At 36.4% G+C, this 25,709-nt stretch overlaps 3 protein-coding genes across 12 annotated transcripts in view; 2 read left to right on the top strand and 1 right to left on the bottom strand.

Moving 5' to 3' along the window:
- The first annotated feature begins 5,575 nt into the window (after positions 1 to 5,575).
- Positions 5,576 to 10,609, top strand: sad (Cytochrome P450 family protein sad). Of its 3 annotated transcripts, none has more exons than XM_046625936.2 (7): positions 5,576 to 5,724; positions 7,325 to 7,847; positions 8,721 to 8,911; positions 8,999 to 9,333; positions 9,475 to 9,699; positions 9,840 to 10,052; positions 10,353 to 10,609. In XM_046625936.2, coding segments are annotated over exons 1-7 (1,602 nt in total). In that variant the 5' UTR covers positions 5,576 to 5,723; the 3' UTR covers positions 10,467 to 10,609. The 3 variants fall into 3 exon arrangements, with proteins under 3 accessions (XP_046481892.1, XP_068992357.1, XP_046481891.1); XM_069136256.1 differs by lacking the exon at positions 5,576 to 5,724 and adding an exon at positions 6,709 to 6,946 and having other exon boundaries at positions 7,479 to 7,847; XM_046625935.2 differs by lacking the exon at positions 5,576 to 5,724 and having other exon boundaries at positions 6,710 to 7,847.
- Positions 10,610 to 13,427: 2,818 nt separating this feature from the next.
- Positions 13,428 to 19,656, bottom strand: LOC124218971 (contactin-3). 2 transcript variants are annotated; one of them, XM_046625974.2, is made up of 6 exons: positions 19,327 to 19,656; positions 18,140 to 18,421; positions 17,854 to 18,044; positions 17,358 to 17,487; positions 17,121 to 17,261; positions 13,428 to 15,449 (listed from the first exon to the last, which is right to left on the bottom strand). In XM_046625974.2, the coding sequence occupies exons 1-6, from the start codon at positions 19,367 to 19,369 to the stop codon at positions 15,286 to 15,288; spliced, it is 951 nt and encodes a 316-aa protein (XP_046481930.1). In that variant the 5' UTR covers positions 19,370 to 19,656; the 3' UTR covers positions 13,428 to 15,285. The 2 variants fall into 2 exon arrangements, with proteins under 2 accessions (XP_046481930.1, XP_046481931.1); XM_046625975.2 differs by having other exon boundaries at positions 15,195 to 15,444; positions 19,327 to 19,652.
- Positions 19,657 to 19,747: 91 nt separating this feature from the next.
- rdgB (retinal degeneration B) overlaps positions 19,748 to 25,709 on the top strand; it is a 28,206-nt gene continuing 22,244 nt past the window's right edge. For all 7 annotated transcript variants that reach the window (XR_006883254.2, XR_006883252.2, XM_046625904.2 and 4 more), the window contains exon 1: positions 19,748 to 20,345. The gene's annotated coding sequence lies outside the window, so the exon portion shown is untranslated. The remainder of the gene's footprint in view (positions 20,346 to 25,709) is intronic.

Below are 25,709 nucleotides of genomic sequence, written 5' to 3'. Positions count from 1 at the left end.
AAGCATTCTGTTTTGTCCACTTAACTCATCAAACAGAATCCTGGAAGGGTGGGAAATATGGAAATTGAAATTATAGATTGGATCCCCAGGAGACCGAATTCAAGCACATTTGACATGGGCCAATACATGGCAGCCGCCTTGCAGCGCTGCCAAGGGAGAAGTACGAGCGCAATCCGATACTGCGTGTCTTTACATTCATATTATTCCTAATTCCGCAGCGTTGATATGATGGGTATCGAATTATTTGACTGTGCGGTATCGGATTAGATCGGATTGCCTTAGTACTCCTGAATCCTCGCTTGGTGGCGCCACCAGGCGGATGCCGTATACAGGCCTACCCCCACCACTCGAGTTCAGTCTCGTGGTTTCTAGTCTTCTTGCTGCTCATTTGTCTACGGACCTTGCTCGACGCTTCCGCTTCCGATTCACCTCGGTTCGTTGTTCGAAACTTTAACTGATCGACTGAACATCAATTCACGTTGAAGGATTCGTTTGCGGTCAGAGAAGGATATTTTATTTACAGCTGGTTCGTTCTTTACTCATATATCAGGTAAAATTTATGTTTATAACTTACGATCAGCGTGACGTGAGCAGTGGTCTGAAGTTGGCTTCTTCTGAAGTTTCGAATGCAAGGTCGAGGGCGCAAATAATTTGTAACCACAGTTCGACGCGATTAAACTTACATCAAAATCACGTCGCAATTACGCGATTGCTGTCTAATATTGAGTAGATGTGGGTCTGAGCATCGTGCATGGTAATTCTCCGTGAGCACGAAGAAATTGACCAAAAGAAGGTTACGGCGACTCTACACCGCTATCAGTCATTTCTTAACGAATTTGGGCGGGATCCGGTAGCACAAACAATCGACAAACGATGGGGGGTCAGGTTACCGCCGATTTAGTGATTGAATCATGGCGTGCCGTACGTTTCGTAGATATTTGTCGTTCTCAAACTCAAAGTAATGTGAAAAGTAGCCACGGATACTTTATAGTTTGTGCTTCATATTCGTACGTAATTCGATTCATGCGGTCTATAATTGTCAATTGATACTGCAAAGGCGTTTAAGTGGGCCATAAAAATTTATTTGTTCTTCTGCATTCGCTTCGTCCAGTCAAAATGTAGGTAATCTTATTGTTGAATATAAGCTAGTGTAGCGTATCTCAAAGTTCAACTTCGTTCTTTTTGCGAGACTAACAAATTATCGCATATGTATTCTATGTCAATCGCACAATAATACATTCATTCGTCAGTACGAGTTGTCGCGAGTGTTGTCAAATGTTGCAATCATTTAACAGTGCTTTCTACATGAATGTGAAAGCAATTCAGTGATTCCAGTAGAAATTGAAACATTTTTCAGTGTTTTCCACAGGAATATAAAATTCATTCCGTGATTCCAGTAGAAATTGAAACATTTTTCAGTGCTTTCCACAGGAATATAAAATTCATTCCGTGATTCCAGTAGGAATTTAAATATTTTTCAGTGCCTTCCACAGGAATATAAAATTCGTTCAGTGATTCCAGCAGGAATTTAAATGTTTTTCAGTGCTTTCCACAGGAATATAAAATTCGTTCAGTGATTCCAGCAGGAATTTAAATGTTTTTCAGTGCCTTCCACAGGAATATAAAATTCGTTCAGTGATTCCAGCAGGAATTTAAATGTTTTTCAGTGCTTTCCACAGGAATATAAAATTCGTTCAGTGATTCCAGCAGGAATTTAAATGTTTTTCAGTGCTTTCCACAGGAATATAAAATTCGTTCAGTGATTCCAGTAGGAATTTAAATGTTTTTCAGTGCTTTCCACAGGAATATAAAATTCGTTCAGTGATTCCAGTAGGAATTTAAATGTTTTTCAGTGCTTTCCACAGGAATATAAAATTCGTTCACTGATTCCAGCAGGAATTTAAATATTTTTCAGTGCCTTTCACAGGAATATAAAATTCGTTCAGTGATTCCAGCAGGAATTTAAATGTTTTTCAGTGCTTTCCACAGGAATATAAAATTCGTTCAGTGATTCCAGCAGGAATTTAAATGTTTTTCAGTGCCTTCCACAGGAATATAAAATTCGTTCAGTGATTCCAGTAGGAATTTAAATGTTTTTCAGTGCTTTCCACAGGAATATAAAATTCGTTCAGTGATTCCAGCAGGAATTTAAATGTTTTTCAGTGCCTTCCACAGGAATATAAAATTCGTTCAGTGATTCCAGTAGGAATTTAAATATTTTTCAGTGCCTTCCACAGGAATATAAAATTCGTTCAGTGATTCCAGCAGGAATTCAAATGTTTTTCAGTACTTTCCACAGAAATATAAAATTCGTTCAGTGATTCCAGTAGGAATTTAAATGTTTTTCAGTGCTTTCCACAGGAATATAAAATTCGTTCAGTGATTCCAGTAGGAATTTAAATGTTTTTCAGTGCTTTCCACAGGAATATAAAATTCGTTCAGTGATTCCAGTAGGAATTTAAATGTTTTTCAGTGCTTTCCAGAGGAATATAAAATTCGTTCAGTGATTCCAGCAGGAATTTAAATGTTTTTCAGTGCTTTCCACAGGAATATAAAATTCGTTCAGTGATTCCAGCAGGAATTTAAATTTTTTTCAGTGCTTTCCACAGGAATATAAAATTCTTTCGGTGATTCCAGTTGGAATTTAAATATTTTTCATATACCTGGCATACAAATAAAAATCCAGTTTACATTCACAGTGATAACTTTTTTATTAAATTCGTGAAAAAGTATATTTTTCTATTCGTGGCGGGTGTAAGTTATTCAAAAAGTAGAGTCTGAGGTGATTGTGATAATGCAGCGTCAGGAAATCCAAACATGTCGAAGATGTGGAACAGCTGAACCGATCATTTTTTTTTTACACAAGGTACACAAACAAAATGATTTTATAATTGTCATACATTCTTCAAATCATCAATCATTTCATTATTCTATTTTACTTATTGCATAAACAATGCGACTAAGTAATTTGTTTTGTTCATTTTTCAGTGTGGTCTTTGGTGGATTCATCTGGACAGGCAGTGCGAGGACCGCTTTCGTGCCGTGGAGCTACGAAGCTACAAGGTAAAATTTCCCATACATGATAATCTACATTTTTCTAAAATTTTTATGCATCGGTAAATTGAAAAATGACGGTACTCAGTTTTCTGTACAATGAATTTAAAAAACATCACGCTATTGCATGTATGATACAACAGTTTTCTAAGCTTAACCGTTACTTCTGTATTCATTTTAGCATTCAGCGGAGACATCCGAGTAACTTCTCCATTACTTGGCAACGTTGGTGAGTTTGCATGTGTTGGGTTACGGTTTTTTATCCCCTGGGATTCCTCTGTCACGTGGCGTGGCGGTAACAATTTAAACACATGTATTTGATTTCTTAGCTAGAAACAGCCTCATTCGCTATTGCAACGTTGACAGTTTTACAATAACACAAATTTTTTCTCTTCCATTCAATTTTATCATGAAACTAGTACCGTTAGAGATTTCTGGCACGTTGTAAGAAGTGGAATGAGCATCGCGATAACGAATTGTGCAAATTGTAATTACCAAATCAATTCACTTTTAAAATTGCTCGCTGACTGTTTAAATGTCTAAGCGGTAGATTTTTCTGACTTAAAATTCATTTAGCTTTTATTATCAATGAAGCTCTGAAAATCTGACATTAAGTGATGCAATGAAACTGTATAATTCTTTCGCTTCAATCAGTTAGAATTTCATATTCAATCAGTTAAATCAAGAATAATGACAAGCATAATATAGGATGTATATCTAACCCGTTTCAAACAATGTTTGTGTACCAATAGCCATATCTTTTATCAACTCTCACATTGTTTTCCAAATAGTATATATACCATTCGACAACTATCAATATTCATTTCCACAGTTCTGACAAGCTTGGTACACGAACATTTCTAACCCTACAGGTACAATGCTGAAAAACTGTAAGTTATCCTAAATCCACGGTATGATTGACGACGAATGTTTGTGTTGGAGAGAATGTGAGTAGTTTAGATATCGAATAGGTATTGAATCGGGCAGGTAGGTTCGTGCTGGGATCGGTCACTGGGAAGTTTATACATGTCTGTACAGCTGGTTTTATTATATATTTATTTTTCAATCTGTTGGGTGGTTTTAAAGTTGGGAACGAGCCGAGGGTAGGAAGGTTTTTCGCGACACATAATGCGACTAACTTTTGTACGTTCCACAGCGTCAAGCGATTACAGTTGTCTCATTTCAGTTGGAATCAAGAGACTCGATCGAGTCACGCAACGATTTATATGTTCACGTATTACAGATAATTCATTCTTTCTTTTTTTTCTTTTACGATCTTGAAACTTGACATAGATGGTAAAATATCTACTCTGTTATCGCTTGAATGGGCAAAATGTATCGCTTCGTTTACGCATTTCGTGGGATGCGTTTACGAGGATTGATACTGCGCTTGAAGACATCGCGTCCAAGAGGATCGCCGACCGCCACGCCACAAAAACCCATACTTTTTTTCCTTCACCTTATACTCAAAGCCATCAGAACTCCTTGCTTCTGAAAAGTAATCCACATCATGGTGTATAAAGTGTGCGGGGATGCAGATGTGGATTGTTTATCATATCGGCAATGAGTTCTTCTTTTATTGTTTTTTTTTTCTTGGCTTTATAAATAAAAATTTTAAATTGATCGCGGCATTTGCGTGTCAATTTCACGCGGGCAATTTGCCGATGAAAACATCGAGAAACAGTTTGCTCAACAGTATTCTAAACTTTTTTATTTCGCAATTTTTGTAACATGCAAGTATCGTGACGTTTTCAAACCTTACCGCGCTTTTTATGCGTGGACTTGATACCTTATGGCTCGGAGATAGAACCCAGCACTTTGTGATTTCACCGACGCGTGCGCGTTACTCTTGAGCCTCCAAGTAATTCGTGGTTTCCTACGATCACTGCTACGAAACTGTTTCTTGAAGAGTGGCGAATTTTTTCTTCACAAGTTCGTAAATTCAGAAGTGTAAATTTTGCTCCATAATCGAATGAAATTTTTCATCTCGCTGTATTATATTCGCGATAGGAGTAACGAAAGAATTATATTATGTACGTTAGGGTGTTTCGGAAGAAAAATAATTCGCGATATTCCACCATGGCACCCTCTAAAAACTTTGCTTACGTTAAAAGAAAGGTTCTGGCAAAAGATAAGTGTTCTACGTTATGTCGAAGTTCATGCTCAGTTGGTTTTCACTTTTATACATTTTTTTAAATATACCAAGAATTGGGAATAATTTGTTTTTTTATTGCTTGTACATTAATCATAGCATTAATTTGCGTCGCTAAGTAAACTCATACTTTTAATATTAAGTCTTCAGTTGATATTTGAGAAATGTATCTGATTATCTCTTCATTATCAATTCAATCTCATAAAACAGTTATAATTTGATATGAACTTTTAACTAACAACGTCTATCTTCACAGATTCCAAAGAAAATTTGAAAAAAGTGACAAATCAAATGACCGCGATTAACGATATAACGTAGAACGATTACCTTTATAGAGAATTTTTTTTTTTTTTCCTGCGAAAAAAATAGGGGTGCGACAGTGGAAAATTTCAAATTATTTTATTAAACACCCTAAATTGTACACATGTACTGTGTAATTATCAAAGAAATATACGCAACAACAACAACAACGATTTTGAAATAAAATGTACAAGCCGATGATCCTATCATTCGCAAAAGTAAGTCTTATACGAAATTATACCGTATACGTATAAAACGCGGCTGCATTAATCGTGTATTCAAATTATCCTTGCGAGATCAACGAACGAACACCGCAAAGTCAACGCCCGTTTAAAATCAGCCGAATTCCAGGTGTATACGTGTATGTAATGTATTTTTATCATTTGTGTAGACGCGGTTGGAAATACGTGGGGGGGGGGGGGGGGGGACAGAATTAAAGATTCAGACGCTCGTCGCAATTCAACGGATGGCAAAGTTTCAGCACAGAATCGATTCATACGAAATAAACGCCCATACACAGTTTTCAAAACGCAACGTCAATCGCGTTCTCCTCACTATGTTTCAACTTACTCCAACACCACGCGTTTCACTCTTGTATATAATCCTCACCTAGTGCCTGTAGGATGTCAATATTTTCCTGACGATGATCGGCGGGCAGCCCGATCGAAAGGTCGTAATTAATAAGTCGATGTAAATAAAACTGACCAACGTCGACAAATTCAGCAATTCCTAAGAAATTTCATGGTCACGAATTGTTCAACTATATATATTTTAATTTTATCATGTATATACATGCAGGTATGTGTGTATGTAAATTAAAATTCGCTGGGGCTGATATGCGCATAGATAAACGGATCAATGATCTGTGCAAACGTGTTAACATATAGATAGACGTGTATAATGTTGTACAGAGAAACGTGATTGTAAACTTTTATAGAAAATCGTTGACGTTTTGGAAACGTGACTCTCTCTCTCTCTGTGCGTGTATCTTTACATTCCATCCGTTTCCAAAGCGTCAACGGTTTTTTATGAAAGTTTACACACGCAGACGCGCACACAGAGGTATAGTTTGTATATTAATATTCTACGTATACACGATTATACAATGCTACGCGAACGTTTTATCGGTAAATCGGTATCACGATATCTCTTTCCGAGAGTCTATTTACAATTGAAATCGTTTCATCGCCCTGCATACAAGCTTATGAAAATATACGGTATATACATACAGGCATGAAAACGGCGTATAGGTAACCGGCAGGAATTTCTTGGTCGTACATGATCCAAGGATCAGGGTTCAGTATAGTTCAACCGTCTTTACCATCCGCATCGTATTTCATCCTGCACTCGAAGCAAAGTCAGCTGAATAAAATGTAACGTCATCTCGTAGACATGCGAATACGTAACGCAACTTGATACTCGATTTGCAGACACGCTGAGGTGTGCGAAAAATAAAGAATCGGTCGCTTCGTTGTACAATTTGTCTTGATTTATTTTTTACTACCGAGATAACGCAGACGCCTTTCAACGCTTCGTAAAGATATACGTTCGTTAAACCGAGAAAGAAAAAAAATCATCGACACTCTATCTTTGAACGTTTTGTTCTGCGGTGTTGTTAAATTATTATACTTACTACTATAATATATATGTATATAAGTAAATTCGCGGTATAGCTTTGGTGTGAAAATTGTTTTTTATTTTTTTTTTTGTTGTATAACGTTGAAATATTTCACAAGCTCTGATTCATCGTCATACGTAAATTATACATAGTAAAAATTATGCAGAAGATTTGCGTATTTCATTATCATAGTTTAATAGTGCAGGAAAAAATGTTATTAAAAGTGAACGGAACGATTCGAAATTACGGGATTAACTCGAGTGCGAAGATTTTAAATTTACGGTCGAAGAAGATTTCGGATGTGAAATTAATATCGAAATATTGTGCGACGAAGAGAAATTATCGATCTTGTAGTGGAAATGTTTATGGATGGAGTAGAAAAATGTGGAATGAACGAGAGGAAATTGGGAGGAAATCTTTTGGGACGTCGACGATCCTACCGGAAATGCCCGAACCTCGGGGATTACCCCTGGTCGGTACAACTTTTTCGCTAATTCGCGCTGGCGGTGCGACAAAACTTCACGAATACGTAGATCAGAGGCACAAAGAATTGGGACCCGTTTACAGGGAACGGATGATGGCAGTCGAGGCGATTTTCGTCAGCTCGCCGACGGAATTCAGGAGGATTTTTCGCCTCGAGGGATCGAAGCCTAAAAATTTTTTACCCCATGCCTGGATTCTCTATAATGAGATGCGGAAATGCGAGCGGGGCTTGCTTTTCATGTGAGCTATGATATCGTGTGTGAAATAAATTAACCCGAAGTTGGTAACGTTGTTGTAATTTTGTTTTTTTTCTTCTCATCCACGGTTAGGACAAAGTTGTTGTTTCGCAATATTAGGAATCTCCGAGATATTGCAGTAAATTATAATAAAGAAAATTTAATTTATATTTTGGATACTTGACTACTCAGAGTCGCTATAAAATTGCAAAGTAGTGATTTTTTACCTACCATGTTTCGTTGTAATAGCGTTACTTATACTTCAGTCCTTTGAAAATTCAAATCAAAGAATATAATCTTTACACGCTTTGATTAAAAATTTTATCGCGTAGCTTTCGTTTCTTTTCTTCTTGTTTTGTTCCTTTCCTTTCTCTGCTACTTCGTCTGTCGTGTTTGTAGTAAAAATTTATTCGAGACTCTAGGGTCACGAATTGATTCAACGATCTATTCCATTGTACGATTTCTATGTCTCTCTCTCTCTAGCTGTCCGTTTCTAGATAAGAATCAGGAATTTCTTATGCGGATACGATTCTCGTTTCAATCGTCTGCTGCAGCGTTGAAAAGTATAATTTTCCTTAAAGAATAAAAAAAAGAAAAATAATTCCGTCGAGAATATGTTAGGGGGGGTTACAGCTCGGAACGTCTAAAATCGTGCCGATTTTTAAGTGTTTTTACTTTCGTAAAAAAGACTTCTACTTCGCAATACTTATCGAGTGTTCTCGGATTGCATATCGAAATACCCGAATAGCGGCGTTGAGACTCATAGTAAAGATAAGTTACACGCGCATATAACACATCATTATCGATACTTCGGTGCGTGTACACATTTTAATGAAAACCGATTATTTCTCTGTTTTTCTTTTTTTTCACCATTTAGGGAGGGTGACGAGTGGTTGAGCTTTCGCAGGATAATGAACAAATTATTACTGAAATCAGATTCCGACGATTTTATGATAACGCCTTGTAAACAAGCCGCGGAAACTTTGGTCGAAGATTTCAGAACTTACGCTGTAAAAGGTTTGCCGGTTTCAGAGCTCGAAAGAAAATTGTACCAATGGTCGATCGAAGGTAATATAATAATACATAATGCGTGGAGTTGAAGAGAAAACAAATGGAAAAAAGATAATTGGATTCATTTTTTCTTTTACCCTCAAGTTATGCTCGCCATTCTTGTCGGTTCAACGTGGCCTCGGCACAAATCTGAAATATTATTACGGACGGAAAAATTGGCGATCAATTTGCACAACATATTCAAATACTCGGCTCAGCTTTCACTGCTACCGGCAAAATTGGCCATGAACTTGAAACTTCCTTCCTGGACCAAATTCGTAGCATCGGCAGACTTCGCGCTCAACATTCTGCGAGTTACGGTCAAAGAGATGATAAAATTCAAGGGAAACGGTTTGATCGAGATGCTCATGAACGAGGGAATCCTGGAGGATGATCTAGTCAGGATCGTCGTCGATTTAATTCTCGCGGCCGGCGATACGGTGGGTGAAATTGAAGATTTTCGAAAAAGTCAGGGCGAAAAGTCGGAAAATAAAACAAACAATAATTTAATAACGCAATGTTGAATCCGCTTTTATCTTTCACTTTTATTCTATTTTCATTCTATTTTTCGTAATCGTCAGACAGCGCATTCGATGCAGTGGGCACTTTTCCTCTTGGGAAGTAATCGGAATGTTCAGGAAGAGTTGTTCGAGAAATTGAAAGGGGCGAAGGGCGAGAGCGCGGTGGAAAAAGGGGTTTTAAAAGGAGCGATGAAGGAATCGTTGAGACTTTATCCGACGGCTCCTTTTCTCACGCGATGTTTGCCCGAAGACAGTATCGTGGGAGGATATCACGTCGGCAAAGGGGTGAGATTGGAAAACTTTTTGCTACACTCTTTGTAGATTTATATTCAACGGTTTGAAACCAAAAAAAAAAAAAAACTATAAGCTTATCTATTCTAACTACGTGTATTTTTTTTTTTTTTTTATACATTCTACGAGAGCAGCGTCTGATTCTGATGTCGTTATACACGAGCGGACGTGACGGTCGAAATTTTACAAATGCGGAAACGTTTTCCCCGGAACGTTGGTCGAGAAACGAGAAGGGCGATTATAAGGGTGTCCTCAATCCGCACGCTTCTCTACCATTTGCAATGGGCGCCAGAGCTTGCGTCGGGCAAAAACTAGCCGAGGCTCAACTGACGTTGACGATGGCTGAGGTACGTCTTGCGGAATTGCGGTTTTATTTAAGAACAAATAAAAATCACGAGATTCTCGATTGAATCGGTTATTTTTTATCACAATCGGTTTTTTCTTTTTTTACTCCCATGAACGACGGAATGCAATATCAATTTATGCGATTACGGTATCAATTATTATCATTGTCTTACTTACTAAAGTACCGATTCAATCGAGTCGTGTTCGATTGTTTTTTTGGCCTCGATTAATCGGTGCATAGATCGTTAGCGGCCATCGTTAATCGTAGACAACGTAATCTCGTTTTTTTCCTTCCTTCTCAGATGATGAAAGCTTTCCGTATCGAATGTATCAACCGAGATCGTGTCAAAATGATCCTAAATCTTGTATCCGTACCGTCTGAACCAATCCAACTTTTGCTGACACCGAGATGCTGACGTTGCTTCACGGATAGAAGATACATTGTCATTTTTTTCTTTTTTTTTTCTTTCTATTATTATTCTACTCTTTCTCTCATTCATACACACCTGGTTGTATAAACACTTTTTCCAATCGAATAAACGGATCGTTATACTGACAATGAGTGAAATGGAAATTCAATCTTTTCCTTACACTTCTTCGTAAGAAAATATATATATATATTACCGAACAAGAAAGAACAGCAGCACTTTTTGTTTAAAAAAAAAATTGGGATGAAGGGAGTAATTAATATTACAGGGTTTACAATTTATATAATATATATATACACACACACACACAAATGATATAAATATATATGTATATATATATATAATATAACATCTATAATACTACTCAATGGTTTTACTGAAATGAAAATATTTCGTGTATTTGGCGAAATAATTGTTATAGGTATATATTCACTTGATCAGCGTGCGCGATAATAATTTCAGTTTACTATCAAGGTGGATGTTTCTCTGTATATATTATATATGTATGTATGCATGTAGGTATATAAATATCTTGAAGCCGAATGCATATAATACCTAATACATGTTGATTAGTATTTAATTACAAATAATTCGAACTTGAATTGGCGCAAACTTAATTGATTAATATAAACAAATATAACATACACAATATGTTTGACTTATGATTTACAATAAAATAATGCCGTAATTCAATTGTACGGATGACTCGTAATTTTCAAACAATCGGAAACTCAACGCGTTCACCGCGATTCTAACAAACAATTTCAAGACTGACACAATAATAACGATAATAATCACAAATTGCGTAGTTAATGAAATCGATATGAAAAGAAAAAAAAAAAAAAAAAAATTAACATACCACACAGATATTGAAACGTTATTTACATATGCAGAGTAATGAAAATAATACTGATCTGCGCCAGTACTTTTTATTACTTTCAAACGACGTTCGAATCTTTCAAAGTCTTTTCGAGATCACGAAACAGTTTGTTTGTTTGTTTTTGTCAAACATTTCCCTCTAAAATCCCACGCAAAGTATGAGTTTTAATTTACCGAAAGAGTTTCGACAACGGCGATGCAAACAACGTTTCAATCATTCTCATCATCATTATTATTATTATTCTCTTGGTATGTAGGTATGTATAGGCAGGCAATATGTATGTATGTTGGGGACGATCAATGGTGCTAACAGCAACCACATAATACTATACAATATTCTAATATATTGTGCTTACTTAATTATTAGGACATGCGTTTCTCGCATGTCTCTCTCACTCTCTCTCTCTCTCTCTCTCTCTTTCTCTCTCTCTCTCTCTGTGGGTGTGAGTGTGTAGATATTTTTTGTGTGCTGTAAATATATAATTAGCATATAATATATGTATAGTACGTATAATAATATAATGCAATATAATATAGTCATGTTACATAATAGGTGCACCTATCGAATATACCCCGGTTCATTATTATCATTGAAGAAAAACGTAATGAACGTAATCGAAACGTCTAGTCGGTGACCGTCGCTAAAGGACTCGGAGATTCAAATTTTCATTCGTAATATCATAACATAGTATTGCGCCTGCGTATGTGTGTGTATGTGGAATCTTTAGTCTCAGCTTAGGTAATGTTCCAAAAAAATATTTTCAACTTATGATCTATAACTCTTCTCCAACCGATCAATAATAATAATAACAACAGCTTGAACAACAATGAATATTTAAGTATACTTTATATATTCGAGCGAGTGAGTGTGTGTGTCTGTCTGTCTGTCTGTCTGTATATCGCATGCGTGTTCGTATTTAGTTTCTCTCTCTGCGTAAAAGGAACAAAGATTGTACTCCGACTTTGTGTGAAATCAGTGTGCAATTTGTAATGTTGTACACATATTGTATATATATTATATATTGGATTGTTTGGCGAGAAAAGTTCACCAATGTTACAAGCTCGCTAAATTATATGTAATATATTTCTTTTGGTAAAATAGCGCTGCTATAATTGAACGTCTAGATAACCAGTATATATAGTATATTGTGTCGTGATATTTTTACTTATCATCATCATCATCATCATCATCATTATTATTATAAAAAATTGTCTTTGCTTATTAGTTAAAATATCTTGATGCTTCGGTTATATAAATATATGTATATATTTGTGTGTATGCATGTATGTATGTGTGTGTGTGTGTGTGTATATATATATAATATCATTATTATCGCATAGTTATTATTCCGTCAACGGTATGTATGTGTTTCGTTTGTTTGTGTGTGTGCGCATGTATGTGTTTGTTTACTTGCGTATGCCTGTATGCGTATATGTTATATCATTCACAACACAGAGTGCATAGTACGAAGCTGTGCAAAATCTGTTTGTATTCTTCGACGTTATCGATCGTTATCTTCTTGCGAAAAGATACAAACGAATTTCCAAGCCTCTACGTAACAACGCACAACCATTTTTTATACAACCTGCGTGCACCAAATTATTATTATTATTATTACACATTATTATGTAGGTACGTAGCTCTTTCACAACCGTAAAGAACAAGCCTACTGCTATTTTATCCATTTGAAAGAAATGTGATTCCTTTTTTTTTTTTCTTTTTTTTTTCTCTCTTTTTCTTTTCACACACAAAACACAAGAATGAAAGGATTTTAAAGAAACACGTTGAACGTTGTCTGGAAAGAAAAAAAAAAAAAGAATGAAAAAGTTATCGATTCTTAATTAACGGTATAATCGAATAAATTTTTTTATTTTCACAAGGTGCGCAAAACTAATAATGCGATAATTTTATTAGTGCTCACTACTCTTATGTGAAGGAATAACGTATCATCAGCTTGTTCCATTTAGTGGAATGTCGTAATAAATGCTATACACGCGTAATTTTATAGATTTACGTGAGATTGCGGGCTTTAATATCTTTTGGTCTAAAACTTTGTCTTCCATCGAAGCGTTTAGGGAATATTATAGGTAAAGGTACGGAACACTGCGAAGGCTGGAAACGGGTTGTTTTTTGTTTTTTGGGCAAAAACGTGAAAATATTTTATCCTCATTGATAAACCCTTGAATTGTGAGTTGTTTTTCATACTGAGATTCTGCTTAAACCTACTAGGTGAAATTTTTAGTTATCTATTGATTTTCTTTTTAGTTTTTTTTTTTGTTTGTTTTTTTTTTTTTTTTTTGTTTGTTTTATGTTATAAAAAATGACCTATCATTGCATATTCATCGGACGTGAGATTTGAAGTGTTGTCGTACAGATCAAAAACACACGAATTTTCATGTGGAACTTATCACTTAGCGCCCAAAGATATGCTTTTGTCTAAACTATTCTGATATGATTGTATTCAGAATTGCGGAAGCTTATTTTTATTTATTTTTTTTTTTTCATGTAATATTGCAAGGTTGGAATTATTATTTTCTTTTTTTAGAAATTCGAGCCAAACGCGCCTGCCTTATTCATTTATTATTCATCTTTTCAATTCCATTCGAGCTCCATTCTCACGTCGCACAGATGCAGATATCCAAAGGAAACGTATACCACGCAAAATGAAAAAAAAAAAAAAAAAAGAAATTCTCTATTCTCAAATCCCCCTGTTCGCACAAACTACCAATGTAACTTTTTATCTCTGGCGATGAAAACTTTATAAGATTTTCAACTTGTGCCGAACGTCGTATCGTTGGAATTATACAACTTATAATCTGCATTAATAACTGTTCGCACGAAGGGATGCTACAATTTAACGTGAAGAATGTGTAGCGGTAAAGTTCGGTGCATTGAAAGCGTTACATTGATATCTACGGTTAGGTTTTCTACGTTAAAGAAGCAGAACCGATTTGTTTATATAATATCTTCAAAAGTTGCCTGGTGAAATAGTGCAGTATCATCCTTATGTTTCTTCTATTTTGCAGTTTGCTTGTTTATTTTTTTCTTTTAATGATTTTTTTAAAATTCTTGATGCGGTTTGATTTAGCAGCAACCCGGGTGGCGAAGCAATGGCAAAAGCTATTAATTTTTCGTGTGATAATTAATCACCCTATTGCGACCGAGTACAGAGACATTTCGGACAGATAAAAACAACAACAGAAAAAAAAAAGAAGACATTTGTACGTAACGAGAGAAAAATTTGATAATCGATTAAGACTAGACGACTCGAAGCAGAGACATTTTGAATGTCATGTATACGATCTCACGATTAGCACACTTAAAACAATGCAGACTCACTATGTGGTTACAGTCTTTTACCATTTGGTTTAATTTTTAGTTTCTTATTATTTCTTCTTAAATTCGACGAAACTACTTTTTTTTTTTTTTTTTTTATCATCATCGTCATCATATTCTTCTCCTTCATCTCAATCAGTTACAAAAAATGCAATGGTCAATATAGATTGAACCGGTGAGACAAAAAATATCTCAAAAATAGCGCTTCGCCACGCTAGCAAGCCTATCAAAGTCCATTTTGCGTATACATTGAACAATTCGGTTGTACGTGTGTCGTACTTATTGTACTTACTCCAATTGCGTGACTTTGATTAGCGGCAAGATAGCGTGACGGTAAATTTCACAAACTTGCCTCGTAGTAGTAGTAGCGAGCAGTTTACAAAAAATTGATTCAGTACATGCTCGTTTGTGGTCATACTGAAGTTTATGCTTCTAAAGAAGCACGTGTGTATGCTATTATATCGTTATTATTATCATTATTATTATTATTATTATTAAATTTTTGTTTTTTTTTTGTTTTTTTTTTCTCATTTTGTTTAAGCCAGCTTAAAATATAGGTATAAAAAAAATCACATTCTACTCTGCCAATTGCTAGAGCCGCCTGGGTTGCGTGACAGTATTATTGTTCAGTCGGGTTGTCGTTTGGTTGTTTGAATTTTCATCCTGAGGTACGCGCTCCGTTCTTTCGTCAAAAAATCCAGGATTCAGGATTATGTTGGGCACCAACTCAATCACTTCCTGCTCCTCCAGCTGCGCTGCAAGTCGGGAGCGGAGATTAATTTTCATTGGTCTAGGCCATGGACCGTACGGGCTTCGACCCTCTCTCTCTGTTTTCACCACTTCGCTGGGTATTTTTCTCTTGTAATGAACAAACTGAATTTCGATGAGAAATTTTCATCTTGCTAAGTAAAATCGGAAATTCTTTGCGCGCAAAATTGCATACCGTGCGCAGGTTTAATAATAATCCAACCGATGAGAAGAATATTTTAAAACTTTGTAAAATCTTAGTACAATCAAAAAACATTCCAATCGCGTCGCAATCTTTTATCAAACAGATGCGAAATTTTCCATGTGGACATACTTAATGAAGTCGTTTAAAAATTCATTGTAATCGAGCTTAACTCACTTGTTACGAACTGTTAACGATTTGAAGAAAGGTTACGCGGACGGGGGATTAACTCTGAATAGTATATAAGTTTATTGGAAGATGACGATTAGTTTATAAACAAGAAGTTGAAGTTTGAAAACCATTGACACTGGCAAAAACAAAAAAAAGAAAAAAAAAAATAGGTCATGAAAGTTTCTTTCAAAGGTTAACAATTCAAGAACGTTTAAAATCTAGGGGGGTGAAAAAATGCAATTGAAAAGATTTGTCCCGGCGTTGACGGCAAAATTATCAGGACTCGAATCGCGTACGTCGTTACAAATCGATAAATTCCCAGCGAGATGTGCATGTGCCATCTGTGGCCTACCTCTCTACGTAGGCAAAGTCAGTCTAATAGCACATGACAAGTATATTATCTAGGCCGCAATGCTCTATCTCTATAGTATTACTTGCTATTCAATACACACTAGTTATTATCCATTCTGCATGACAAAATCGATATAAAACCACCAAAGCTTATACAAAATTGGCGGTTTCAGGTCGCACGATATATTCGTATTGGTCAATGCGAGTTCGCGCAATTTTTTAATAAGTTTGGCGGTTAGTGGTTCTATTGGCAATTATTTTCATTACAATCAAATCTAAGATCTATCAATGTGCAGTAATATTGTTTCAATCAATAGTATGATATAGTTAGCCATATAAATTTATAGAAATATTTGATTCGGTGCCTTATTATAGGAAATTTTTAAGCATCTGGTGCAAGAGTTAATTATTATAATAGGTAAGGTAAATTTTATGAAGAGTTAGAAAATTTGTTGTTTTTTTAATACCTAATTTAGTCGCAAAGCGTTTGCAGCTAGGAAAAAATTAGTGAAAGATAATTGATAACGTATATTAGAATAGTATCAGGTTGATCGATAGGTAGGCAGTTACTGTAGGGAAAGCTCGAGATTAGGGCCGTAGATAAGTTCAGTGGTTCGCAAAGCTGCTCATGCTTATAATACGTATAAATTGATAAAAATTCGAAATAATTTTTTAAACGAATCCCACTCCCGTTTTCTTTTACAATTGATATTTAATCGATATTTCGCAGATCATAATAAGCTTGAAAGAAAGTCTTTGCAACTTCTCGTAAATTCTTTGCGTTAAAGACCGAGGCGGGATAACGACTCGGTTTTCATTGAGAGAATTTGATTGATATTGATCGAGGGATAATTGTAATTGTTGTTGCAAGTATTTAACTATAACCATGAACAGCGGCGACAAAGAGACAGAGTAGAAGCAAAAGCTTTAAAAAAAGTTATCGTAAAACACTTACAGGGTGCCTTGCATTCGCGGTATAAAAGGTAGCAGGTCCCAAGGCCCAAAATTAACAATGTTCCCATTACTATACCGACGGCTGCTACCCACACTCGAGTATCAAAGTTTTCAGCTCCGTCTAAAAGATGTCTGGCAAGTTCTAGAACAAAAAACGAGAATACTTGTCCTTCTTTTTTTTTCCTCTCCGTCGGTATTCATTAGACTCCTCGTATACCGCGGTATTCAATGACCCTACCTAACTCCTCTACACTGTGATGCGTGTGACCTTCGACCTCGACAATTTCGCCCCGACCGAGCTGATTGGTTGCCCAGACTCTGAAGGAATAAGTCGTGTTCGGTTCCAAGTGGTAAACATCAATTTGTCTCTAAAAAAAAGTCAGATAAATCATTCGCAAACATTTTATAACACAATGTAACGCAACGAGTACGAAATTCTTCAATTGGCACAGAGTTAAGCGTATATTCAGAGATCAGAGATCTTGTTCTGTACATATTATTTTTACTTTTCGTATTTTGTCGTTTAGACCGGCTTCTCAAGCTTCGACGTTCGGTCGAAGTGATTTGAATGCACTCGAGTAGGGATAATCTAGAAATTGGAAAAATTGGAGGTAGGCTAAAGAAACAAGAACTCTGTTTGTAGACAACATTTCTTGCAAAACGGATCATCGACGGTATTTCGCTTTACTCCATTGCCTCTTTACGGAAAAATTCGGAACAACAATCAGACTTACGGAGTTGGGGGGAATGTGCGTGGGAACAATGGGCTTCCAGTCCTCGGGATCTTGGTTAGACGGCGTTTTCAGACGATATTCGGCGGTGAAATCTATTATCGGATATCCGCCAGTCCCGCCAACCTCCCACAAAACGTTTGCCAAAATAGTGGATGGCTTGACCCAAACATTTTGCAGCGCTGGGGGAGGAGCTGATAGGATAGAAATAAAGTTTCAGTGGTTTTGACGCGGCGTGACGAAACGGCTTCCCGAGAACAAAACCGATTCGGCTAGACAGACGACTTACATCTGACAAAAACGTTGATCCTCGTTTTCAGCGCATCCGTATCTTCGTCCATGGTGCAGGAATATATTCCCGCATCGTCCAGACTCACGTTCATCAACTGGAGCGCTCCGTTGGGTTCAACTTTCAACCTCGAAGCCTCTCGCCCCTCCCTTATCCACATCACTCCCGACGTATTGCCGGACTTGAGCAGGACATCGTCTTGCGCGCACGACAACGTCAGGTTCTGTCCCAGGTCTACCGCCACGTCTCGCACCAGAGGCAGCGCTAATACCCTGTGCCATCCTAGGAGACAAGGATGACAAAATGCGTTCTGTATCCGTCTTTCTTTATAATGTCAATTTTTTAGTTTTTGAGAAAAAAGTTTTGAAAAGTGTTTATTTACTTTATTGTAAGAAACGTTTATTTCGATACGACGAAACAAGTATTTCATTATTACAATGAAATTTTAGTCGAGGCAAATATGATTTGTTAACCGACTGTTAACAAAATTCTATCTTGGATCATTGTTTGGCTCCGGAAAAATTTGATCACAATAACGAAACGTATATTTCGCCATACTCAAATAAACTTTTGTTATAACGGTAAATAAATTCTTTGCCGAGTGTAGTAGTTATAGCCAGTATTTTTTTTTTTTTATAGAAACGAAGAGAAATATTATCAAGTATGAAAAAAATACAACGAAAATTGTTGTAACAACGACTATTCTAAGCACAGGCATCTCTTCCTCGCTTGTTCTTTGCATTTTTTTTTTTTTTTTTTTTCATTTTTTGACGTGTAATATGAAAAAAACAAAAAAATTACTTCGTTACGTAACTTGTCCCTGAACAGCGTTGAAGAGGATTGCTTGTTTACAGGATACACCATCATTGTCATTAGCTTGGGTTTTTAAGGCACACACACACACACGCTACGATATTTATACCTTACACGCGTATTACTTGCGTGTCTGTATACCTATACATGTTCACCCTCGGTACGGAGATTAAGGAGAATAGAAGAGCACGACGTATAGTAATAACATGTAGTACAGTAGCTTATAGGTGTGTATAAAAGTTGAGCACATTGATCGGCGGGTAGGCGGTTATTGTATACGAGAGAATAATGAAAAGAAGTGACCGTTGCGTAGTTTTTCTCTTTCTTTGTTCTTTGTTCTTTTTTCTCCTTTACTCTTTCTTTGCATCTTTTACCTGCGAGTAGAAACAGCAGCAAAACAGCTTCGTGCATAACCATTCTCCCATATTAGGCGGATGCTGTGTATTGTCACCAAAAATCGGGAGCGCTAATTCCTCGATGACATGTTCGCGCCCAGTTTTCTTGGATTGTTTTATAACATTTTATTTTTTTTCTCACTCCACTTCGAACCCCCAACGTCACCCACGTTTCCGACGCAAACGTCACTTTTCGACCAGATCGCTACTGTCAAACACGACAATCACCATCACCACACCACCACCTCCGCTTCTTTCGAGGAGTCGGTCGCTGTTATTGAGCAGTCGATATTACCGCCATCTGCTAACATCAACGTCAATTTAAACAAACGAAGGTTGCGGCAACAGCGGCGGCAACCTTCGAGAAAATTCCCTAGAGCGACCTAACCTAACCTCAATTTACCCGTTTATCAACGTAACATTCATTCGCGTTTCGGGGATTGAAATCGAAGATGCAAAGTTCGAATTCACGCGTCCGAAAATCTTAATTCCCTCCGGCTGAGCGATGTTGCAACTGTAACAACGCAACCCATTTTACAAACGGACCCGGAATTTCTTGACGTTCTTTTGTCAATGCGTCCTCTCGTCATCTAAAACAGGCATCGTATATTCGAAATATCACCAGCGTAAAGCTCCGGCCTTTTTATACTCTGGTATATTTATTTTTTATCCATCGACGCCGAGTCAACTAGTGGGAATCGGAAATAAGTATTCACGTATCGCTGCAGGCCATTCTTACGCAGGCTTTGGTCGTTCGAACAATGTACTCGACATTGTTATATCGCAAGCGTTACACGTCCAGCTGCCCGGCAAGGCTCTGCGTTATGCGATAGAAGTTGTTGTTGCTGCTGCTGATGCGGTGGTCGGAAGTAACCAGATGAAACCAACCGAGACTAATCGTTGATTGGATAAATGCGTGTTTTCTGTGCCGTCGTATTATTGATAAGTGGATAAAGATTGCTCCCGCCTCACGAATACTAAAAACCGTCTATGCATTGGTACGTATTACATGTGTTTGGAGTGTCTGATCCCTGGTGAAAATTTCTACTGCTACGAATTTTTACTCAAAGAATTGTTAATTTGCTTTAAAGATTGTATTATATTGTAAATTTTTTACCGACAAAAGTCACGAAAATTTCATGAAAATCTACAAATTCTTGGGAGAATTTATGCATGTTTACAACTTTTTTTTTTTTTGTATTAAATTTTACGAAGTGCTACAATTTCCTAAAAATTTTTTTATAAAATGGTAGAAATTATTTTTACCAAAAATGTCTCTCTCTCTTTCTACCTTAGTCTCTCTTCGTATCGCTCGCATTTCTTCGAGTTTTATTTATGCAGCATTGGTACGTACATTGAAATGTGTACGTAAATTCCACATGCAAACATTTACCCGTGCGATTTACGAACACGCCGTCTCGTTATACTACACTTTGTTGAAAATACACGATCGATATAACAGATAAAATAATTCGGAAAATTCGTCGGGCAATGATTAATTGTTTTTTTTTATTCCGCCTACAATACAAAATTATGGTGCCCAATTTTCTGTACGCTTGTGTTTTCTGTAAATTTAGTTAGCGAATGTTCGGAAATAAAGGGACACTGATCCAGGATGTTTATTGAACCACATGGCGCAGATTTGGGTTGTGAAACGCTTTGATCAGCTTTAAAACGAGATTAGCGTAAATAAATACCAAGGATAATAAATACCACCACTGGATAATTCCAATGTGGATTGCCGGTTTATATACACTTGAAAATCAAAGTCATTTTGCAGATCGAAACACTGTATCGTAATTATACTCTTTGTACAAATATTTGATCACTACATACATACTTTGAACAGGTATCATTCGTCTTACATGCTTCGTGTTGAACAGTATTTTCACATTCATTGTGTAATTGCGATTGCGAAAGAGAGCGGAAAAAAATTATCCCGACCCGCCTGAAAAAACCGTTTCGATACTTGATTGTATATATATTATATGTATATATATATATATATATAGACGTATATGATATAAAATTCCAAACTTTGCTAATAAAGTAAGTATTTTATTCCAGAGTAATAAAAAAATCTATCCCAGGCATTGATACAAAGCGAGTGTAATAATTTATCGCGTCTCGAGAAAGAGAGAAAAGAAACAACCTGACATTTTTCTTTATCATTTATACGTATCGAAAACGGGATGAAGATCAGTGAATAAGCTTTTTATTTAGCGGCGTGGTATTGTTTCATGTTTTATATTGTGTACGTCAGTTTCACACTCGTCTGACATAAATTTATACATTCCTGCATATAAACCGTATAAATAATGTGGTTCGGAAATACGAGCGCTTATCAATATTTTGCGGTTCATTTCGCCGACATATATACGTATATATACATATATGTATACATATATATAGAGTTGAAATCCATTCCTTTTTCACCGACCGTAGTTATTATTAGTTTATCTCATCGTTGTGACGGCAAAACATGTTTAATGTTGTTGCTCTTTTCCCTTTCTCATCTTTTTTCATCATTCTTGACAACGCGGCTGCACAATCGCAAAACTTGGAAAATATACCCGTAACATCGCGTATCCGTATAACAACAACAACAATAGTAACCCTTGGTTTAACCCGGAATTCAACACAATATTTTCACCTGCTGCTACAACGACTATCTAATTATTCATGTTTTTCATTATTGTTATTATTATTCCCCATCCACGAAGAAATGTATAATAATTTACAATTCGTTGACAATATCATTATCATATATATTTGCATATTGTACAAAATATGTCTAGTCGATGGATTTCGCACAGTTTAAATTTGTCGAATTATCAACAAAATTCAGGCGATACACCGCATTATGTACTTTTGTTTCACTAATTTAAACATTGAATTTGTTTACATTGTTATACATCGTGTGTGTTTTTTTTTCTTAATATTTTATTGTTTATAACAAATGAGAGCTAGCTGTTTACGAAATTCCGGCAAAACCTTAGGACAGAAATAAATTTTATAAACGATAGCATATCGAATTTATAAATATACGCATCTTCTGCGCTTGCTAAAAATTAAATTTAACGTTATTGTTGATGTGTGAAGAAAAGAACGAACGAAAGGAATGTAAAAGAAAAAAAAACAAAAACGCACATAACGTCTTGTCGTGCGAGAAATAAGAAACGAAATCATCATATTCGTATAAGGTGCGTTGGTGAAGAGTTTTGTGAAAAATGAAAATAATTTCTATTGAATCGACGGTTCATTATCGACTCACCCCGAAACGGTTCTTATTGATACCTAACAAGATAAATTAGTTCGTATTCTTTCAACAATGTAAACCCCCGATTATATTATCAAATCACAATATTACCAGCTTACGACTCTGTAACAATGCATACAAGGGTTGTTTCGATCAAGGGTATTGGGGCGCGAAAATTGAGGGGCGGGAAGGGGATTCAGAGATAGAGAGAGAGAGAGAGGGTGGAGAATCACCCCCGTTGTTGACGTCATATCTCGCCTTCCTTCTCTTGCATGACGTAACGTCGTATCAAGGTTGTGACGTCAGAGAGCTGACGGCATTGCACGAAAGTGGATCGATCCTTCTCTCCCCTCGAACGATATGTGTGTGTGTGTGTGTGTGTGTGTCGGAGCATATAAAAGAAATTGTTCGACTGGCACAGTTTCCCAGATATATCAAAGCGCTTTTGCACAACAACCCCTTGTAATAATCAACGAATTGCCTTAGTTTTTCTTTGCGGTTAATTATCTACATCATCTATGTTACAATAATTGGCAGATGTAGGTATACGTATGTTACATATTCCATACACGACCACACAATTTGCTAAAATTTATATCTACGCCTGAAGGTTACCGCTACATTTATATATGTATTAAATATCTATTACACAGCGTACCTATTTATGCATATATTGTATATACAGTGTGTCCCAATTTAAAAGACGCATTACGTTTTCAGCCGATCTGATTGTTCGGTTGGAAAATGTGTCATACAAAAGTTGTTTGTTTCAGGACACCCTGTATAATAATATTTGTTTATACAAAGAGTACAAAATTGAAGTGAACATTAATTCGTTACGATAATTATTACAAACGTGTTTATTCGATATCGATTCGTTGTACACTTTGTACATGTAATACCCCGATTCGGCTAGGTTGTATAATTATCTTATCAAGATCTTGAATTTGTTTTTAAACGGTTAAAAAATATTTCGACACACTTCAGACCTCGTTCACTCTTCGTTTATCCTACGTATTATCTTCTTCGGTCTCCATCTATTCAAGCAAACTCGGGGACAATATTGTAAAGATGTTCGTTCGCTCTTCGAGCGTGTAGATTTGAACGATTTTAGAGGACGACGAGTTTTTCATTTGACACGCGAACTTTACGGTGAATCGACGGATCGCGTGTTCGATTAAACATTGAAATCAGGACTGTACCGTCGATGCATCGGTTAATCGAGTCCAAAAAATAATCGAACACGACTCGATTGAATTGGTAGAAATCAATCGACTCATCGATTATTTCGTAGTTTTTTGAAACGGTGCATTTGAAACCAAAGTTTCGTAAATTTCAGACTTGGTCTTAATGGCGGAAACGTCTTTTGATAATTTATAGTTTCATTCAAAATATTTTTCAATTTCGGGTGAAAATATTCATTCATCTTTCGCTTGTTATATCAAATAGGTATCTTGGTAAGTAAGACAATGATAATAATTGATACTCTGATCACATAAATTGACACTGCATCGCGTCGTTCATGGGAGTAGAAAAACAAAAACCGATTGTGAGGAAAAATAATCGAGTCGGTCGATTAATCGAGTTTGAAAAATAATCGATTATACTCGATTAGTCGGGAAAAGTAATCTATTTAATCGAAAACGTTGGTTATAACTCGTCGCTGACTGTTCGAAAGTGAAAAAACATTCAAATAGAAAATACAATTGAATTGGAATATATGAGATCCTCGTTTTAAATCTGGCGAGATAAAAACCCGACCAATCGACCAAACGTGTATGATTTATAAATATGCAGCGAAGTTGGAAAAAAGAAGATAATTGGTCTTGCGTCCGTATAAAATGTACCAGCAAGTTGTGTTCGTAAAACAAACAACATACTGTAAAATTATTTCTTTCTTCCAACACGTGAAACGCGTGTTTCGTGTGGTTTCATTGTACGAGTACATTTTACGTAATATCGTACCCCAGGCTACGTAATAGAAACAAAGACGCCTTCTGACGCTGTTGACTTCTGCTAATTAACACGTTGTGTAATTAACGAGCATTCGTACGCCCGAAGGCTGTGTTTTTTTTTATCCTCCTCAGAAAACTATCCTACAACGTCTTTCTCTCGAGTTATTAATTATTCTCAAGGCTTCGACCAAAACTAATAATAATAACAACAACAATAATAATAATGACAATAATGATAATAATGATAATAATGATATATCAGGTATCATCAATGAACGAAGAATTTTTTCTTTTTATTTTTCACTTGAACTCGTGTAAACTTTTTTCTACCAAACGCGGAATATCGTTTGATTTTTAATATTTTTTTAATTTTCTTTTTATTTATTCCCTTCTTGTCGTACTCGACGAATTATCGGAGATAACAGCCCGCAGGGTCGGTCTATGAAACAAGTCTTGGCCGATTTAGGAGGGTCGGAGGCATCCGGGGTCAGGATGGGTGGCGTCCTGCGCCGTGAAGGTATAACCTTTGACATTTCTACCAGACGGGTCGAACCTTCCCCGTAGCCGTAGGGTAGCACCGAGGAGGCGCTCTTATGCTCGGATCATGCAGCGGCTCTGTTCTCTTTCGGCACCGAATCGCGAATAAACCGATAGTAGTCCAACTATCCGCTCATCGCCGAATCGGCTGTTGAAAATTTAAAGCGCCGCACAGTTTGACGCACAGCGCGAAACGTTGGCTTGTTGACAAAGTATGACTGTTGGAAAAAAAAAATTTGTTTCTTTTCGAAGCTGAAATGAGCAAACGGTAAACTTTGGTTAAAAATCAGAAAATTCGCAAGAAGATAGGCTGAATTTGACAAATATTATACGACATTACACCGCTGTCGCAGAGTATTTGTCGATGATGCTAAAGTTGTTGGCGTTATGTTTCGATTATTCGAGTTTAGGTAGAATCGCAAATTTCACGAATTTCAAATCTGTTCTGAAACGCGGTAAATTATTACGGCACGAAAAACTCGGCTGTATGAAAAGTCACTGTAAGATTGACAGAGAGTGATTTTTCGGAAACGCATGAAAAGATTCACTCTAATCAAATCTATACTTGACTCAGTCGCTATAAAAAAAGGCTTTTCTTGAATCAGCGAATT

This window comes from Neodiprion pinetum, chromosome 5 (genome assembly GCF_021155775.2).
Source record: "Neodiprion pinetum isolate iyNeoPine1 chromosome 5, iyNeoPine1.2, whole genome shotgun sequence".
Taxonomy (NCBI): domain Eukaryota; kingdom Metazoa; phylum Arthropoda; class Insecta; order Hymenoptera; family Diprionidae; genus Neodiprion; species Neodiprion pinetum.
Note: the sequence above shows the minus strand (reverse complement) of the source record. Positions and strands in the feature narration are given on the sequence as shown.

What these genes read in the sequence shown, in the direction of transcription:
- sad (XM_046625935.2), top strand. Translation starts at nt 7,285, where the DNA reads ATGCAGAAGATTTGCGTATTTCATTATCATAGTTTAATAGTGCAGGAA. An exon ending in GTACCAATGGTCGATCGAAG is followed by an intron (nt 8,912 to 8,998) that starts GTAATATAATAA and finishes TTTACCCTCAAG; the next exon opens with TTATGCTCGCCATTCTTGTC. An exon ending in TTCTCGCGGCCGGCGATACG is followed by an intron (nt 9,334 to 9,474) that starts GTGGGTGAAATT and finishes CGTAATCGTCAG; the next exon opens with ACAGCGCATTCGATGCAGTG.
- LOC124218971 (XM_046625974.2), bottom strand. Translation starts at nt 19,369, where the DNA reads ATGGTTATGCACGAAGCTGTTTTGCTGCTGTTTCTACTCGCAG. An exon ending in TCACAGTGTAGAGGAGTTAG is followed by an intron (nt 17,262 to 17,357) that starts GTAGGGTCATTG and finishes TTTTTGTTCTAG; the next exon opens with AACTTGCCAGACATCTTTTA. An exon ending in CCGCGAATGCAAGGCACCCT is followed by an intron (nt 15,450 to 17,120) that starts GTAAGTGTTTTA and finishes CCCGACTTGCAG; the next exon opens with CGCAGCTGGAGGAGCAGGAA.